Genomic DNA, 19,247 nt, shown 5'->3' with positions numbered 1-19,247 from the left:
TAGGGTTCATGTTTGACTAGAGGAAAAGAAAAATATTCTCTGTATCTGTCTCTAGAGTTGACCTTAATGAGTCCATAACAAATTACAAAATGGTCCAGCTTCAACACTGTGAGATAAATGGGTAGAAATTCTAGTTCAAGAGGGGTTAGCATTGTGGCAAGGAGGGTAAAACCACCACCTGCAACACTGGCATCCCATATGAATGCAGGTGCATGTCCCAGCTGCTCTACTTCGAAATCCAACTCCCTGCTAATGACCTGGGAAAAGCAGTAGAAGATAGCCCAAATGTTTGGGCCCTTGCCATCCATGTGTGGATCTGGATGAAGCTCCTGGTTCCTGGCTTTGGTCTGGCCCAGCACTGTCCATTGTGGCCACCTGGAGAGTAAACCAGCAAATGGAAGTCCTCTGCCTCTCTCTCTCTCTCTCTCTCTCTCTCTGACTCCCATAATGAATGAATGAATAAATCTTCTTTTTTATAAAAATATAAAATCTGGTCAAAGGAAAAAGGAAGAACAAAGAGAACACTGCAGAAACATGAGTCACAAAAATCCACTAAAATCTAAGTTTTCAGAAAGTAGCAATAGGTCTAGTTCGCCCAGAAGATGGGCTCTATGTGCTGGATCAGGAAGAGACCACAAAGGCCATCTAAGGATGGTCCTCAGGGCCATTCTGGAGAATTTGGAGACTAGAGAGTCTGGAACCCTCCTATTTTAGGCTGAGGGAGACTAAACAGTTGAACAAGGAAACAATGACATATAGCACGAGCACTATTCTTTATTAAACTGAGACCTTGTGCTTATTTTCCCAGAACTATGTGACCTAATGTTAAAAGGAGACAAGAACCCTATGGGCTCTTTTTGTTTTTATCTTCTACCAAAACTGATGGTAAAACAGTAGATAGGCCTTCTGCATCTTCACAAACTGAATACCAGTTTCTCCAAATTGTGTCAATGAATGGTTTCTAACATGTCCAGTGTTTGATGGAAGACAAATGTTGCATATGCAACCAAATGTGCAAAATGTTCCATGCTCCTGGAGACTCACTGGACACATTAGTATTTTAAAGGCTTTGAAAAATTCTGCAGTAAAGACAGCTAACTATACTAATATTTCCAAACATTTTAAAATATGGAATGTTTTCTACCATTATCTGTAGAAGTAAGTCATTAGCTATTTAATGAGGACATAAAAGATAACTCATTATACAAGGGCTCTGGGTGCTTTCTAAGGCAATTCTCAAACAGTGAACACTTGTTTTACTTTGGGCATTACCAACACATACCCTGTGTCATGCATGTGGCCCAAACTACCAATAGCTTATGTTAAGAACCAAAAACATTATTACCTACTGAAAACCATCTTGAAAAACCATGGGCAGATAGTAATACCAATACTTTCTTTACATTTTTTCTTCAACTATTCTTATATTTTCTAAGTCTAACTTAGAAAAATAATTTGGAAAAATCCTACTGGAAGATACTAGGCTTTATTAGCATGGACATACTATGAGAAAGAATTTTATTTTTTTATTATCAACCATACAACTAGATGATTCGATTAACTTTTATTGAACTCTTGATTGGCCAGGATTTCAGAAGTACTCAAAAATCATATCATTTCTATTGTAATTATATTCCCATTGTAATTATATCAATTACATCTGAAGAAGGAATGCCAATGTGCTTTTTGGAAATCACTGGTCTGAGCTTACCATTCTCCCTTTTTCCTGCTGAGGACATAGCTAATAGCATGGACGGGTAAACTATAAACAGCCAATCAAATCCAACTCACTTCCTGATTTCTAAATAAAGTTTTATTGGTAAACAGCAATGCTTACTTGTTTATTTGTTATCTATGACGATTTTTGCACTACAGTGGCAGAGCTGAATGGCAGCAACAGAGATCTTACATTGCATAAAGCCTAAAATATTTAATCCAGCCTTTTACAGAAAAATGTGGCTCAGCCTAAGAGCATTGAGGGGACAAGCTCCTGGTGTACCTCCTGTTGCTCAGGGGTCTGGACTTCATTCCGGCACTCAGATTTTACAAGCACTATAAACTCTGCATGGTCTGCACAGCACACACCATTTATATAACCAAGTCAAGCATGATATCTGAAAAGCCCTGAAAAATACGGCTATTTTATAAGGAAAAGACAGACTATTTCTCAGGGAGAGACACGTCTTTGTTTAGAATGGAATCAACTGCAACTGTCTTGAAATCCTGTTCATACACCCAGAGGACGTACAGGCATAGATACTGTTAAGGAAATCAATGTCTTGATATTCAACTTTCATAGCTACTGTTTTCTAAAACTAATCTATCTAAGAGGAGAATGTGGTCCAGTTCTCTTGCTCACCTCCCTAATGCAATTGTTTTTTTCCTTCTGGTACAACAGAATGCCTCAGTCATTCCAATTTTTACTCTGCTGTCTTTTTCCCTGAGGTGCAAACCTCTCATGAGTACCAAACAAAAAGGGTGATTAGATAACCACATGGCACCAAAGGGAAAAGCCTTTGAAAGCAAAGTAAAACAGGCACAGGAAGGAAATATTGAAATTAGACACGTCTCACTGCATCTTTTTTTGTCAACAAACTGGAAATCTGTTCCTGTTTGTTTACCTGTCTTAGAATTAGATTTCAAAAGCAGGAACAGGTTTGTTTGAATTGAAGAAGTTAAGGCAGGTCATTTTTGTTAGAAATTAACCTGAATTTGTTGGTTAGTTGGACAGAAAAACTGGCTTTGAAAATTATGTGGCAGCCATTTTTCATAACTGAATGAACTAAGTCTGAAACTTTTGATATTAAATGTGCTAAACAGACTAAGCAAATGGACAATATACAAGGACTGACATCCATTGTGATTATTTGAATGCAGGATAACAAACATTAGACATCAGCTTAAAAATGTGTGAAAGACTATAAAATTCTTTCAGAAGAAGAAGAGGGAAAGAGGGAGGGGGCAAGGAGGGAAGGCGGGAAGGACGAGGAAAGAAGAAAACCTCTGACTAATAGCATACAAGTAAACTGGAAGAGAAGCCTGGCGGTAGAAACCCTGAATGTCTGTGGTGAGGCAGAGTGAAAGGCAACTGGGGCTGTTTCAGTGTGGAAGATAAAGAACATAAGGTTGGAGATTTCTGAAAAGAGACGGAGTCCAGCTCATGGCAGATGCATGCTATCTGAGCAAGGTGCCAAGAAAAATTCTCTGGGGTTAAATGGAAAGTAGGACTTTCAATTTTAATGTTTGTTTTTTTTTTATATGTATTTGAAAGGCAGAGTGGAAAATAGAGAGAAAGAGGGAGAGAAAGAGAGAGAGATGTTCTACCTGTTAGTTCACCTCCCAAATGCCTGAAACAGCCATGAATGGGCAAGGCCAAAACCAGAAGCCTGGAACTCCATCCAGGTCTCCCACCTGGGTGGCAGGGATCCAAGTAGTTGGGCCATCATTTGCTGCCTTCCCAGGCACATTAGCAGGAAGAAGTAGAGGAGGTGGGGTTCACTCTGATGCTCTGACTTGGGATGCAGGTGTCCCAAGAGATGGCTTAGCCCACTGTGCCACAACATTCACACTAGACTTTTAATTTTAAGCTGTTTCTTATTGCAATGTAATTTTTCCTTTCCTTGTCCCATATCTTTAAAATACTTTAATGAAGTCAACTAACACCTAATTTTAACACTTGGAGGGTAAAGATCTGAGTGATATTCAATGAGACAGTGTCATGCAGAAGGGGCAGAAAGCAAAAGAGTGGAGCTGAGAAATGAGCAAACCAGGAGTCAAGAGGAAGCAAGGAGACACGCAAACCTCCACCTCTTGTTGCCTTTCCCATTTCTACCTCCAAAGATTCCTAGAGATCTGTGGAAGGGTTCAGATCAGTTTCACTGTTACCTTGCAAACCAAGGTGCCCCCAGAGGATGTTACTACAAATAAGTTAGCATTAAGCCACAACTAAAATTCTTAATCCTACTTTTCAAAAATTGTATTCCTTAGAGTATCTACATTGGACAAATTGATGTACCTTCCTGTCTCTTTATCTCCCTGTTTCTCTCTACTTTACTGCAGCAATAGGACACAGTAAAGAAATATTTTGTTACTTGACCCAACAGTTAGGGTCTCTGTTGGAAGTCAGATTGAAAAGACTTGAAGGTGACTCATCTATTAGAACACAGGCTATATTCCGGCCCTGAAAAAGTTTAGATTATAGTAATGGTGAAGTTTCTAGCCTCTTTTAAAAAATAAAGTTTTTATTTTAAGAATCATTATTAGACTAATAGAATCATAAAGTGCAAAAATGTTTTGTATTATGTAAGACAGAAATAATATTAAATTGAAAATACTTAAAATTATGACTTCTAAATGTATAAGAGATGTAGACTACACTGGCAAAAATAAAATAGCATTCTTGGGGAAGGAAAAGGAAAAGAAAAGGAAATATACCAAGTTTTAGAATATCTTCATGATGATTTTTTTATTATAACTTAGATACGGCCCTGTACCCAGACTGTGCAGATTTCAATGCACATCTGTGGTTTTCTCTTCCAGTGCTGTGATTCTAAAATTAGAAGGCTCCACTTGGAAGAGGGCCAAGGTAGTCATCAAAAAGGCTGGAGCCCCACAGAGAGGGGACCAACACTGAAGACAAACCAGGAAAGGAGCTAACGAGGAGTTGGGGTAAAATTCAGAAATCATCTGTTTAGCTCCTGGCATAAATGTAATAAAATCAAACCTTAGGATATTTGAAATGAAATAAAAGAAAGGATGATTCTTGCATTCAGAAATGGCAAAAGAAGTTTCTAAAACATTATATACAGTTTTAGGATTACAAGCTCACAGTGACAAGAGTATTCTAACGAAGTAGTTACAAATTATATATTAAGAACACATAATAGATTAAAATTCTGTTACTACCTGCTAATGATTCACTCATCACCAATTTATAACATATTTGTTATGTTCTAGTCCAAACAGAAGTGCTGTAGGAGGCAGGAAGAGAATAACACTAATTTTTTGGCCATCAAACCTCACAACTTTTTGGATCACTTAATCTATTCCTTACAGCTACCTGCCACCTAAAATAACCTCAGAGAGGTTAATGTACCCAAGGAGACAGGTGAAGTGACAGAGGCTGAAAGTCTTCACCCTTGCTAAGTATTACACTACTTCCCCAAAAAGCAGAAAGGAATGAGAAAGTCACTGACTAAATAGAACCTTGGATGCCAGGACACAAAATAATACCTGGATCTAAATAACTAATAAAAATTTTGTAGGAGAGGAATTAAGTGTCAGGTGAGTTCATCCCTTCTTACCCATGGCCTGAATGTCGCCTAAACCTGGAAGGAGGAGTAGAAGTAGGCAGAATAAAAACTAACTGCAAAATTCAGCACGAAAACATGATTTCTTAACAACAGAATCAGATAGAATTGATGAGTCAAACACAATCACCAAGGAAAGTCTTTACGAACTGGCTTCTCTGATTCGTTAGTATTTCAAGCCCTTATACCCCCTACCCACCCCACCCCAACACACACACACCAGGGCTTCAAAGAGTTAGTAGGAAAATCACATTTAAAGATAAGTTTATTTTGGTGCAAAAATCTTTTGAAGTCCACGCATGTCTTCTTCGTAATGTGCATAGGAGGGGCCAGCACTGTGGCGCAACTGGTTAATGCCCTGGCCTGAAGTGCTGGCATCCTATATGGACGCCAGTTCGAGACCTGGCTGCTCCACTTCCAATCCAGCTCTCTGCTATGGCCTGGGAAAGCAGTGGAAAATGGCCCAAGTCATGTGGGAGACCCGGAAGAAACTCCTGGCTCCTGGCTTCTGATCAGTGCAGCTCTGGCCATTGCGGCCAACTGGGGAGTGAACCATCCGATGGAAGACCTCTCTTTCTCTCTCAGCTTCTACTTTCTCTGTGTAACTCTGACTTTCAAATAAATAAATAAATCTTAAAAAAAATAATAATGTGCATAGGAACCCTGGACTAACATTTAGCTAATAATAGAGAAAAAAATACATGTTTTGACAGAAAAGGAGAATGGAAGGCCTTTGCTGAGTCATTTAGACCTTCGGACTCATAGTTCTGCACAGACTGAATCAGAAGGTGGGGTCACAAAGTGGAGCTGAATATTGTAGAAGCCTCTGTGCTTCCCCACAGAAAAGAGACCAGTTGTATAATGCCAACAGATTGCATGGAAAGATAAAGGAAAGCGAACAATCAAATCCCTCTGAAATGTAAAGAACATGTTTCTGTAGCCCACCATCTCTTTCTTGACTTTTGAAAGCATGGATTTTCCATTCTGTTTGCTTTTCTATGCCATGAGACAAGCTGTCTTTCACAGAGGCTGGTTATTCAGTCATTGAATAGCTTATGTAAAACATTTAAAGTGGAGGTGTGTGCAAAAGGTCACAGCAAACATGACGGAGATTGAGCTTGAGATGGAAACACATGAGATAACATTTGAAAGCAAACCCTCTGATGTGATGAACCTTCAGCAATGCTTCCTGTCAAAGTTTAGTCAAGAAATCTACTCTCTTTTATAATGATCTTTAAAGTAAAACTAAATAATAAAATGTTACATTAGACTATCATTTCAGAAAATCACACAATAGCTTTAAAAGTGTAGTATTTCTGTGACTTCCGCACAGGAATAATGAACAATGGCACCAGCTGCTGCCACAGAGTAAGGGTAGGTAACAATTAGATCTGGTGTATTTCCTCAGAGGTCTCTAGATAAACTCCTAAAGATCAGTTTTTAGAGAACAGAGACAAAACTAAATAAAAACAATAAAAATTTATGCATATGCTAAAACTTCAAAAAATATTAGTGCACTAAATGAACATCTTTCAAATCCATTCTTCCATTAACTTTTTGTTAAAAAAAATTTTTTTTGACAGGCAGAGTGGACAGTGAGAGAGAGAGACAGAGAGAAAGGTCTTCCTTTTCTGTTGGTTCACCCTCCAATGGCCGCTGTGGCCGGTGCGCTGTGGCCGGCGCACCGAGCTCATCCAAAGCCAGGAGCCAGGTGCTTCTCCTGGTCTCCCATGCGGGTGCAGGGCCCAAGCACTTGGGCCATCCTCCATTGCCTTCCCAGGCCACAGCAGAGAGCTGGACTGGAAGAGAAGCAACTGGGACAGAATCTGGTGCCCTGACCAGGACTAGAACCTGGTGTGCCGGCGCCACAGGCAGAGGATTAGCCTATTGAGCTGCCGGGCCAGCCTAACTTTTAATAGTATCCATACATGTGCAAAAAGAGCTGAATATTCTCCTAGAGAGAGAAAAAGGTAAGAAGGAGGGAGAAAAGAGGAAACGAGAAGCTCACTGGGAGAACTGTCTTCTGCAGCAGGCTGGGTTTGCAAAAGCTCAGCTCTTTTTCACAAAACAAACTCATTTTCTTCCTCAGGCCTCACTCTGTAGTCCTCACCACCAGCACCACCCCTCCTTCAAAGCAAAGCAGCCTGCTCCATTCTTGTCATATTGCTTCAAAACTTCTTTATTCCTTTCTCCTTTGCTCAATAAATTGGCTTAAACCTTATTTTTCCTATTTAAAGACATTTGGTCGTGATGTCTTCTGTGTCCTGCTGATAACACTTAGGTCTTGTCCTTGTGGTTTGGCTACCTGGGGAGGGTACAACGCAAAGCTTGATTAGCCACTGTAGGGAAAGCCTGGGTCTTTATTGTGTGAATAATGAGTAAGTCTCTCATGATTAGTCCCATGCTCAACCAATTTAGTTTTAAGATCTTGTTTGGTTTTTGTTTTTCCTAAAGATTTATTTATTTATTTGAGAGGCAGAGTTACAGACGGAGAGAGGGAGAGACAGAGAGAAAGGTCTTCCTTCCACTGGTTCACTCCTCAAATGACCACAACAGCTGGAGCTGAGCTGATCAGAAGCCAGGAGCCAGGAGCTTCTTCCAGGTCTCCTAGGCAGGTGCAAGGGCCCAAGCACTAGAACCAGCACCACAGTGCCCTAGGATCTTTGAATTCTTTCAGCATTTCTTCTCTTTCCAGCCCTGCAGCTCTTTGTTTCTCAGTTCTGGCATAACTCTGTCCCAGGCATTTGTCTCTCTCGGATTCCTCAGGAACAGATAGGAAAGGACATGTTTGGAGAAGGGAAAGGTCATCAGGGTCTTTATACAAAGTTTGAAATTAATGCTACTGCCCATTGGTCAGCGATCAGGTTCACAGTATTGCTTTTTTTCAAAATTAAAAGAATAATTACTTCATCTCACTAAAAATCTCCACCCATCTGTAACTAGTTCACTCTCACTACCTGCCACAAATAACTGTTACAAGGTCATTAGACAAGCAAAACTTGTTCTAAATGATATTAGACAATATATTTTAGGACATTTTCCCCACTGTTATTTTATCCATTTGAGATGAACTGATCTTTCTAGTGAATATAGATTTTCTTCTGAGAAGAAAACAATTATTTTATAAATATAAGAAAATATTCCTGGAATAAAGTAGACAGAATTTCTTAAAAATTATTATCTTTTAATATTACTTATATTGATGTTTTAAATTTCTTAAATGAAGACAGGGAGGTAAGATATCCCTCCCTCCCCCAAATACCATAAATTTTTATTGTTTTTATTTAGTTTTGTCTCTGTTCTCTAAAAGTAAAATAGTCTAGTCATTTTTTTCGGTTTTCCATGAATATTTTGAAGTACTGTTGTAGGAAAGAGGACTTACATCATCTGAAGATATAAAATAAGAATTTCTTTGGTACCTAAAATATTAGGAAGGATATATGATTTTCCTAATGCCAAAAAAAAAGAGAGTAGAATGGATCTTGGAAGTTGATTTGTTGTAGTACTCCTAATTTATATTTCTAATAATTTACATTTATATTGTTATTCTGTTACATATGATTTTAAGTCATTTAGGTAATTTCATTAAAAAAGCCCACCTAGAAAGGAATTCTCATCATAATTCATTCAATGTATAGCAATTTGAAAAGGTGTGATATTTTTATGATATTAAAGTTTTCCATCCAGGAACATGGCATGCTTTTTTATTTAGGCTGTTTTTAAAATGTATGTATATGTATATAGTTTCCTCCAATGTAATTCCTCTTCCTACTTGATATCTTTTTTCAAAAGGAATAATAGTAAAATGAATAGGAAAAACAGACATAAAAATGCAAGACTTTAAAATTAGCTTAAGGTTTTTGTGGTGAATAACAGACTGAGAGAAAGCAAAGAACAAGCCTAGAGATTGCCCTCAGAGTTTGGGAATCTGGGCACTGAGGGTGTAGGTTCTGCCCTGGGAGCCTGGCCAACCACATCTCCTTCACCGCCTCCCCTCCAGCCCCCAGCTTCTTCCCAGCACCTCAGTCACTTCTGTCTTTCCAGCTTTAGTTCTTCGACTTTTCTGAATAAGCACATGGCTTTTTAGCCTCTGAAGGTTTTAGGATAAAATGTTACTATCCAAGATACATGCTCCTATCGAAAAATATAAGCAATGACCCTCTGGAAGTGGACTCTGCTCAACAGCTTCAGTTTGCTGTTCATAACGACATACTGTAGATGAAAGAGGGATAAGGGCAGATTGAGAAAGATGCCCAGGACTGCAACATTGCTCAGAACAGGTTATTACAACCAATGGGAGATAAGAAGATTCAACAGACAGACCCTGCCTGCCCTTTCTTCTTCCATACATGCACATATAAAAATTTCCAAAATCCCACTCTATCATTTCCTTTTTTTTTTTTTTTTTTGACAGACAGAGTTAGACAGTGAGAGAGAGAGAGAGAGAGAGAGAGAGAGAGAAAGGTCTTCGTTTTTCCGTTGGTTCATCCCCCCAGTGGCTGCTCCGGCGGCACACTGCGGCCGGCGCCCTGTGCTGATCCGAAGCCAGGAGCCAGGTGCTTCTCCTGGTCTCCCATGCGGGTACAGGGCCTAAGGACTTGGGCCATCCTCCACTGCACTCCCTGGCCACAGCAGAGAGCCGGACTGGAAGAGGAGCAACTGGGACAGAATCCAGTGCCCCAACCGGGACTAGAATCTGGGGTGCCGGCGCCGCAGGCGGAGGATTAGCCTAGTGAGCCACGGCGCCGGCCCCATTCTAGCATTTCAAAAGAAGTTTGGTGACAGTATACTGAACCAAGCACATAAAACTCTATTCTGGAAAAAATGGTGTTGTGAATGATACCAACATAATGGTAAAAATATTGATAATGATAAATTCTTTTAAGGAATAAAGGACATGGTACAATTTATAAAAGTTGGTATATTGGCCGGTGCCTGGCTCCTGGCTTTGGATGGGCATAGTGTGCCGGCCGTGGGGGCCATTTTGGGGGTGAACCAGCAGAGGGAAGACCTTTCTCTCTGTCTCTCTCTCTGTCTAACTCTGCCTGTCAAAAAAAAAAAAAAAAAAAAAAAAAAGTTGGTATATTGATTCTGAGTTTTTGGCCTGCAATCAATATAAAGGTGAGGACCCAAAGATATTTTACTCGTAGTATTTTCTAAATAGGATAAAAGATTATCCAAATGCCTGAATAATTCTCCAACAGAATACTCTGAAAGAACAACAGGGTCTAAATGAAATACGTAGACAATAAATAAATAAGACTGATAGTGATACTGAAAGACTTAATAAAATGAGAAACTCAGAATAAGATCCATCTCCAAGCTCATAATTTGAGCAGAGATATCAAATGATCTAGGGCTATCAGCTGTATCTTTTTCAGCCACTGAAGCTAGGAAATACAGGAGAGAGTGACACTACAGAAAATTTCTTGAGTTAGGGTTTCACTAGGCCCATTTTGGCATTAAATGCAAAATAGTGGAAGAAACATGGGCCCCAGGAAGTCTTCAGTGGCTCTGCAGATAACCTGCATACAAGTCTCACCCTGGTCTTTACAGCTGCGTTTGTGATTTGGAGAGTCACAGTTTGTTGAGTTCCCAAATGATACCATCATAGTCATTAAGGACAAGTGAAAAGAAGCTAATAAAATTATGCATTTGGGGTAAAACAGAATAGTTTCAAGTGAAACCTCTGGCATTTCTAAGTGTTTTCTTATGTAATTGATGTAAGGTTTTCAAGATTGTTGAAGAAGAAATAGTTTATGAGAAGCTCCTCTAGAATTGAGTTTCCTGGGTCCATTCTGGTGATTTAAAAACTAGGCTGCCAAAAGAAAAGGAGACCATGTGAATAATTTCCTGTATGATATTCTATAGACTCCAAAACCATCATCTTAGATTTATGTTTGTCAGGCCATTAGTGAGACTGCAGAAGTTTGTTTTTTTGTTTTTTTTTAATAAAATAACTTCCCACTCTCAAGGAGGGTGCCCTAAGCCCTGCTATTTGGTTTCTTTCTTCAATATTTTGGAAAATGCACTGCACAAGGGCCAAGAATCTATCTGAGATACTACTTTGGTTATCAACCATTGAGTCCTGGCAGGCTGCAGAGGAGAACTGAGAGTGAGCTGCTTAAGTTAGCTAAAGGCACTCAGGTCTATGATAGGCCACAACAGAGTCCTCCAGGAATGCTGTCATCAGTTGGCAAGATGGCACTGAGACCTGAGACACATCCAAGGGCAGAGAAGCTGCACAGAAGTTATAATATGGGTAAGCTATGATGATATATAAGTTCAAGAATAATATTTAAATGCAATGACAATAAATGAAGAAAAAAACCTGATAAACCAATTAAAATAATGCAGACAACATAGAGTTTGCCAAGAACACTGCCTTAGGATCTGAGCTTAATTTATCACTTTGCTAACTTTTATACTTGGTCACATTTATAAGCAGAGACAGAATCTTCTCACCAGTGTATGGTGATGTAGTCATCTGGGTCAGTGTCACCATGTAATTGTACCTGGTCACCCACAGTGTTGATATGTCCCCATATCAAGTGTTGATGCTAAGTCAAAACACAGCACAAAACAAATATGGATTGCCTCCGAGGAAGGTTTCACTTTTATCCAAAGTCATTCAATCAGTGACTGGCAGGATTGAAATTCATGAATATGAATATAGTTACATATTTATAATTATTAAAAGGTACATAGTTATATTCATGAAATATATCTTTAAAATATACTTTATAGGAACAACTGACTACTTTATTCCTTTTAGTATTTTTTGTTCTACTTAATACCATTGGTTGAACTCTTTAATTAACACACAATTATTCTTAGGTGTTTAAATTTAACTGAAAAATGATCCCTGTTAAACATAAGAGTGGGAATAAGAGAGGGAGGAGATGTACAGTTTGCTACATGCTCAATCGGATTTGTCCTTAAAGACAAAGTTAGAAACGGCTCAGGGGATTCCAATTAAATCACTTCAAGGTAGCATGTACCAATGCCATCTCACTAGTCAAAGTGATCAGTTTTAGCTCACAGTTGATCATAATGATAGGATTAAGAGTGAAAGGGATCACATAAACAAGACTAGTGTCTGCTATTACTAACTGATAGAATTAAAAAGGAGAGAATGATATAACATGGGAAGCAGGATATACAGCAGACTCATAGAATAGCAGATGTCCTAAACAGCACTCTGGCTTCAGAATCAGTCCTTAAGGCATTCGGATCTGGCTAAAAAGTCCATGAGAGTATTTCAGGCATGGAAAGCCAAGACACTGTGGCAAAAAAAAAAAAAAACCAAAACCCTAAATGAAAGATCTCTGTGACATCCCAGCAGAAACAACGGGCCATCAAAGAAGGAGGTACCTCTCTCTGAAGGGAGGAAAGAACTTCCACTTTGACTATGACCTTGTCTAAATAAGATCGGAGTTGGCGAACTCAAGACTTGGCAACTCATGACAAGAGCCTTAGGTGATTACTGACACCATAAATAAGAGTTTCAATTGTTAAACAACAATAGGAGTCACTGTGCACTTACTCCCCAGGTAGGATTTTTGTCCTTAATGTGTTGTACTATGTGAATTAATGGTATAACTAGTACTCAAACAGTACTTTGTGTGTCTGTGTGGGTGCAAACTGTTGAAATCTTTACTTAGTATATACTAAATTGATCTTCTGTATATAAAGATAATTGAAAATGAATCTTGATGTGAATGGGATGGGAGAGGGAGCGGGAGATGTGATGGTTGCGGGTGGGAGGGAGATTATGGGGGGGAAAAGCCTCTATAATCCAAAAGTTGTACTTTGGAAATTCATATTTATTAAATAAAAGTTAAAAAATATATTTTGTAACAGTTTGATAAATATATTTATTTCCTATATATTTATTTAGAAATATTTATTATGTATACACACATTAGTATGTGTCAGTTTGGGGGACACACAAAATCTGAAATCCACATCAACAGAAGTTTGCCTACCATCACAGATCAGAAAAATGCCAGATACTTGCTTTCCTTGCCTTCCTTGAAGGTAGGAGATAGCTGTGAAAATTAGACTTTGCCAATCATATGAGCCAACCCCAGACTTTGAATTAAGAATTAACGTAGTTAAGAAATGGAGACTGAAAAAAAAAAAAAAAAACTTTCCCGGGCAGCAACTGCAGTTTTTGCCAGACGAAGCTCCTGGGGACACAGTGTCATTCAGCCTCCTGTGCCAGTGGCCACAATGTGCTTGGCATGTGGGAGGGCTGTGCTTGCCAGCCCAGGTCTGCAGCCTGATTCGGAGCATGCTTCCCGCAGTGCGCTCCAAGCCTGGCTGTGCAGCTCTCGGAGAAGTTCTGTTAACTATCTGATACACTTTCCAGAATTATTTCTTTTGCTAAATCAGCTATAGTTAGGCTCTTCTGTTTGTCTTTAAGAAATCTGGCTGAGGCCGGCGCCACGGCTCAATAGGCTAATCAGAAGGACTAGGCATATACTTATCAAGGGAAGAAGGAAAAAGTCTTGGTGGGGATGGAAGCCATGGCATCTTCTCTTTGGACATCTTCTCTAATGAATCAGATTATTTATCATTTGTTAGAAATGTGCTCACATGCTTCTCTGAAAGAGAGGACAAACACCATAGGATTCTGTGAGCTAATGAAGAGGTCACACCTGCTGTCTCTGGCCCCAACCCCTCTTCCTCTACATACCTGCTTATCTAATGCCTAACCACCTTTGGGTCACCTTTGGGTCGTTGGTCAAATCTCACCTTGCTGATACGGTTTATCTAAGTCATCTGTTTGCTACTACTGCCTGCCTCCCACTCCTGGTACTGCTGATTCTCCCTTTGCCATTCTGCTTTCCTTTTTTTTTTTTTTTTTTTTTTTGACAGGCAGAGTGGACAGTGAGAGAGAGAGACAGAGAGAAAGGTCTTCCTTTGCCGTTGGTTCACCCTCCAATGGCCGCCGCGGCCGGCGCGCTGCGGCCAGCGCACCGCGCTGATCCAATGGCAGGAGCCAGGAGCCAGGTGCTTTTCCTGGTCTCCCATGGGGTGCAGGGCCCAAGCACCTGGGCCATCCTCCACTGCACTCCCTGGCCACAGCAGAGAGCTGGCCTGGAATAGGGGCAACCGGGACAGAATCAGGCGCCCCAACCGGGACTAGAACCCGGTGTGCCAGCACCGCTAGGCGGAGGATTAGCCTAGTGAGCCGCGGCGCCGGCTCTGCTTTCCTTTTTACATCATATTTACCACCTTCCAATATTCTGAGAGTTATTTATATATTAACTTTATTGCTAATTTCTTATCTTCCCTACCAGGATATAAACACCAAGAGGGAAGTAATCTTGGTTTTGTTTGTATATTCCAAACTCCTAAAGCAGTTCTGGCACAGAGCGAGGGCTTTTTCTCCAGGGGTGTTAGTTGAAAATCTTTAAAAATGGTTGTTTAATTTTGTAGCTACCTGAGGCAGTAGATAATATTTGGGGTGAAAAACAGTGAATTGCCCAGTGCCGTGGTTCACTTGGCTAATCCTCCACCTGCGGCACTGGCACCCTGGATTCTAATCCAGGTTGGGGCACCGGATTCTGTCCCAGTTGCTCCTCTTCCAGTCCAGCTCTCTGCTGTGGCCCAGGAGGGCAGTGGAGGATGGCCCAAGTGCTTGGGCCCTGCACCTGCATGGGAGACCAGGAGGAAGCACCTGGCTCCTGGCTTCAGATCAGCACAGCGCACCAGCCATAGCACACTGGCCGTAGCGGCCATTTGGGGGAGGAACCACTGGAAAAGGAAGACCTTTCTCTCTGTCTCTCTCTCTCTTTCTCTCTCTCACTGTCTAACTCTGCCTGTCAAAAAAAAAAAAAAAAAAAAAACCACACAGTGAATAATAAATGATTAAATGAAAGGCTAGGGAATCAGAAAACCTTTAATAACTTTAAGTAGATCTGATGCATTCCAGAGAAAGTAGAAGGCCATGCGTTTGCCTAGGGTTATACTCAATGACCCAAGAAAGCCCTTGGAAGTGGCACTGTGGTGTAGCAGATAAAGCTGCCACCTGCAGTGCCAAAATCCCATAAGGATCCCTAATCGAGTCCCGGCTGCTCCACTTCCAATCCAGCTCTCTGCTATGGCCTGGGAAAGCAGCAGAATATGGCCCAAGTCCATGGGCTCCCGTACCCACATGGAAGATCCAGAAGAAGCTCCTGGCTCCTGTCTTCATATCTGCACAGCTCTGGGTATTGTGGCCATCCGGGGAGTGAACCAGAGGATGGAAGACCTCTCTGTCTCTGATTCTGCCTCTCTGTAACTCTGCCTTTCAAATAAATAAATCTTAAAAAAAAAAAAAAAAAAAAGAAAAGAAAGAAAGAGAGCCCTAAGCTCTCACCACAGCTGACTCTCAGATTCTACACAAGAAGCAAATGTTAAGGTACAGTGGTCAACTTCTTGGCTGAGTGTTGAAGGCATACCCCAACACACAGAGCACACGGAGTTCTGGGGTAATGAGTGAAATATTTATAGGTTCCTAGTGTAAAGAAGTTTCTGTCTTATTATTGGCTGACCACAACATTAACTGAGAGACTTCAGTGGTCACAAATAACGAAGAATACATTACCAATATCCATAATTGTATCAAATAAATTTCTAGATTGATTGATCCATCCATCCATTCCTCATCTCCTCTTGGTTCTGCTCTCTGGAGAACTCTGACTATTACAATGCACTTTAACTTTCTGTCCTTCACGGGATCTTTTGTATGGACACATGGACATTTTTGATGTCAACTTCCAAAGATCTATGGCTCCTCTCATCACTAAGTTCCTGAGATAGTACTACATCTTTTTCTAAAAGAAAAAAAAATTTGAAAGGCAAAAGTAGAAAGACACACACACACAGAGGTAGAAAGAGAGAGAGAGAGAGAGAGAGAGAGAGAGACTCTTCCACTCACTGGTTCTCCCCCAGATGGTCATAATGGCCAGAGCTGGACCAGGCCAATGCCAGGAGCCAGGAACTCCATCCAGGTCTGCCACATGGGTGGCAGGAGCCCAAGCATTTGGGCCATCTTCTGCTGTTGTCCTAGGCACATTAGTAGGGAGCTGGATGGGAAGTGGAGCTGAGTTTCAACCAGAGCTCATGTGGGATACCAGCATCAGAGGCGGCAGCTGAATCTGCTGTGCCACAATGCTGAGCCCTAGTATGACATCCTATCCATGGATTGAGCTAACCTGATTGGTAAGCATGGTTAAAAAAAAGGTTTTTTTTTAATAAATGGCTTTCAATTCTGTAACAGTGTCTTACATTCTGAAAGCATTGATACAGTAGAGTTATTTCCCTGGCATTAATGTTTGTCACAGAAGAACAATGACTTCTAAAAATGAATGAGATAAGAGAAAAAAATAGATTTGTCTTTCTGTACATAGCTCTATTCAAAAATTCCAGATGCAAGCATTGTAGAAATTACAAAAAGAAATAAAGAAAGAATAAAAAATGTAGATTAATGTTACATTTCTGTGGCCTTTGTGCCAGGTGGCTTCCCACACCATTCCTACCATTCCAATATCCCTACCCTACTATTTTCTAAACACCAGGAATTTGGGGAACTACAAGTCAGAAAAGATTCTAGTAAGCAAGTGATAAAGATAGTAAGTGACCACCCAGGGTACATTCAATTTTCCTGCTTGTGCACATGTGAGAGTGTACATTCCATTCGCTTTGGAGATGCAAGCCCCATAAAGGTGAGTGTTCTTGTAGTCTTCTCTGTTCACCAGTGTATTTCAGAGTCAAACCTGTTAGCGTGGTAGGCACTTGGTAATTCTCATGCTCACTGTTTCTATCAGTCCAGCATCTGCAGATTCACACTTAGGGCTCAGATAGTATTGCTTAGGTATTTATATGAGTCAAGCCTTCTTGCTTTTACATTTTACATTTTCAGTAAGAAGCAATCCAGGATAAACCAAAAGCTCCAAATAAAATATGTTCAGTAATTGTGGAGGAAGGTAGGGATGACTGTTAACAGGCATCACACCTTTTGTCCTAACATGCTATTATTTCTCCTAAGAAAACCAAATTATTGATTACTCTTTTAATATCAGAATGAAATAATTGGTCAACTTATACTGAATACACAAATAGTCAAACCTTCTCCATCTGAGCTTATTTTTTGCTTTTTAGAAGAAAGGATGAATGAAGAACCTGAATGTGAACTAAAAAGTTCAAGACAACAATAATCTCTCTCTAGTTTCTAAAATTCTCAAATGTGTGATGACTACATGAGATATTTTTGGCTTTAGTCTTTTGTTTGGTTTTGTTTTAATCAGCCTCTGGTGGTGGCAAACTTTGCCTGACCTCCATAGTTCCATTAGAGTTGTTACATAATATAGGAAACAGATAACATATTACTTTTAGAAAATCATGGGGCCAGCCTGTGGTCTATGGGATGCCAGCATTGTGGCAAAGCAGGTAAATCCACCTGAAATGCTGACAACCCATATGGGCACTGGTTCTTGTCGCGGCTGCTCCGCTTCCCATCTAGTTCCCTGCTAATATCCTTGGGAAAGCAGAAGATGGCCCAAGTGCTTGGGCCCCTACACCCAAGTGGGAGACCCAGATGAAGTACCTGGCTCTTGGATTTAGCCTGGCATAGCCCTGACCATTGTAACTATTTGGGGAGTGAACCAGCCTTTGGAAGATCTCTCTCTCTCTAACTCTGCCTTTCAAATAAATAAAATAAATCTTTTTAAAAAATCTGAAAAGACCTGAAATTCAAAACTGTAATTGCAGCTCAATTGAGGTAACAAGAGATTAGAAGTAAATCATGCATATATATTAAGTCAAGAATTTAGGAAAATCTCAGTCTCTAATGTACTTATTTCTTCATTTGGAAAATAAATGATTTGGACTAGATGTCCCCTAAATGCTTGATGGTAATGAACCTTTATGACTGCACCTAAAAATTTATATAGTAAAACACATAACAAGTTATGCTGAATTTTGGATTATGTTAGATTTCTATAAAATTTTAAGCATTTAACTCTGCCAATGATGTGTGACAAACATGGACTATTAGATGTGTCTTCAATGATCTAATATAACTCAAGTTTAGTACCTGCTGTGCCAAACACAGATGATATGCTTTGCATAATGTTCTTGTGGATATCAGGATGGGAAAGGATAAATCCAAGTGTCCAAAATGCAATCTGAAACAGAAAAATATGTTTCAAAAACAAGAACTTCTTTGAAGATGAACAAAAGCATATTTAGTAATAGCCATAAACATTTGAGAGAAACAAGGACAAAGTTTAAATTAAAGAAAAGAACTAGGTTTTAGGAATAAGAGAGATGTTATATATAATATATATATGGTCAAATTTTTATGATTTTCTTCTGTTACTATAGTTTAAGAACATTGTTCAAATACAATAAACTTAATGTTTACTAAAAGGTGGTAAAAGTTATATTCTTTTTTAATAACATAATAACATTATGTTATTATGTAGGCCTATATTATGTAGGCCTATATTATTCAGAAGCAACAAATTATGATAATTAAGAATGTTAAACCACAACAAAACCATTTTCTAGATTTAATTTTCTTAAAATACAAATTAATTTGTAAATTGTATATTCTGAAAATGAAATATGGTAATTTTTTTTTTTTTGACAGGCAGAGTTAAACAGTGAGAGAGAGACAGAGACAGAGAGAAAGGTCTTCCTTTTTCCGTTGGTTCACCTCCCAAGTGGCTGCTCCGGCCAGCGCGTTGCGGCTGGCGTGCTGCACCAATCTGAAGCCAGGAGCCAGGTGCTTCTCCTGGTCTCCCATGTGGGTGCAGGGCCCAAGGACCTGGACCATCCTCCACTGCCCTCCTGGGCCACAGCAGAGAGCTGGACTGGAAGAGGGGCAACCGGGACAGAATCCGGCGCCCCAACCGGGACTAGAACCCAGGGTGCCAGCGCCAC

The 19,247-nt window shown here is 40.0% G+C and overlaps 1 protein-coding gene across 1 annotated transcript in view; it reads right to left on the bottom strand.

Annotated features, from left to right (window-relative positions):
* Window positions 1–19,247, bottom strand: part of CYP39A1 (cytochrome P450 family 39 subfamily A member 1) — a 94,331-nt gene that overhangs the window by 45,135 nt on the left and 29,949 nt on the right. Inside the window, exon 7 of the mRNA XM_002714462.6 lies at window positions 18,397–18,487. Within this exon, the coding sequence (XP_002714508.3) occupies window positions 18,397–18,487 (91 nt within the window). The remainder of the gene's footprint in view (window positions 1–18,396; window positions 18,488–19,247) is intronic.

Source organism: Oryctolagus cuniculus, chromosome 5 (assembly GCF_051225735.1).
Source record: "Oryctolagus cuniculus isolate XC-2025 breed Fujian yellow rabbit chromosome 5, ASM5122573v1, whole genome shotgun sequence".
In the NCBI taxonomy this organism is placed as follows: domain Eukaryota; kingdom Metazoa; phylum Chordata; class Mammalia; order Lagomorpha; family Leporidae; genus Oryctolagus; species Oryctolagus cuniculus.
This window is presented reverse-complemented; position numbering and strand designations above follow the sequence as displayed.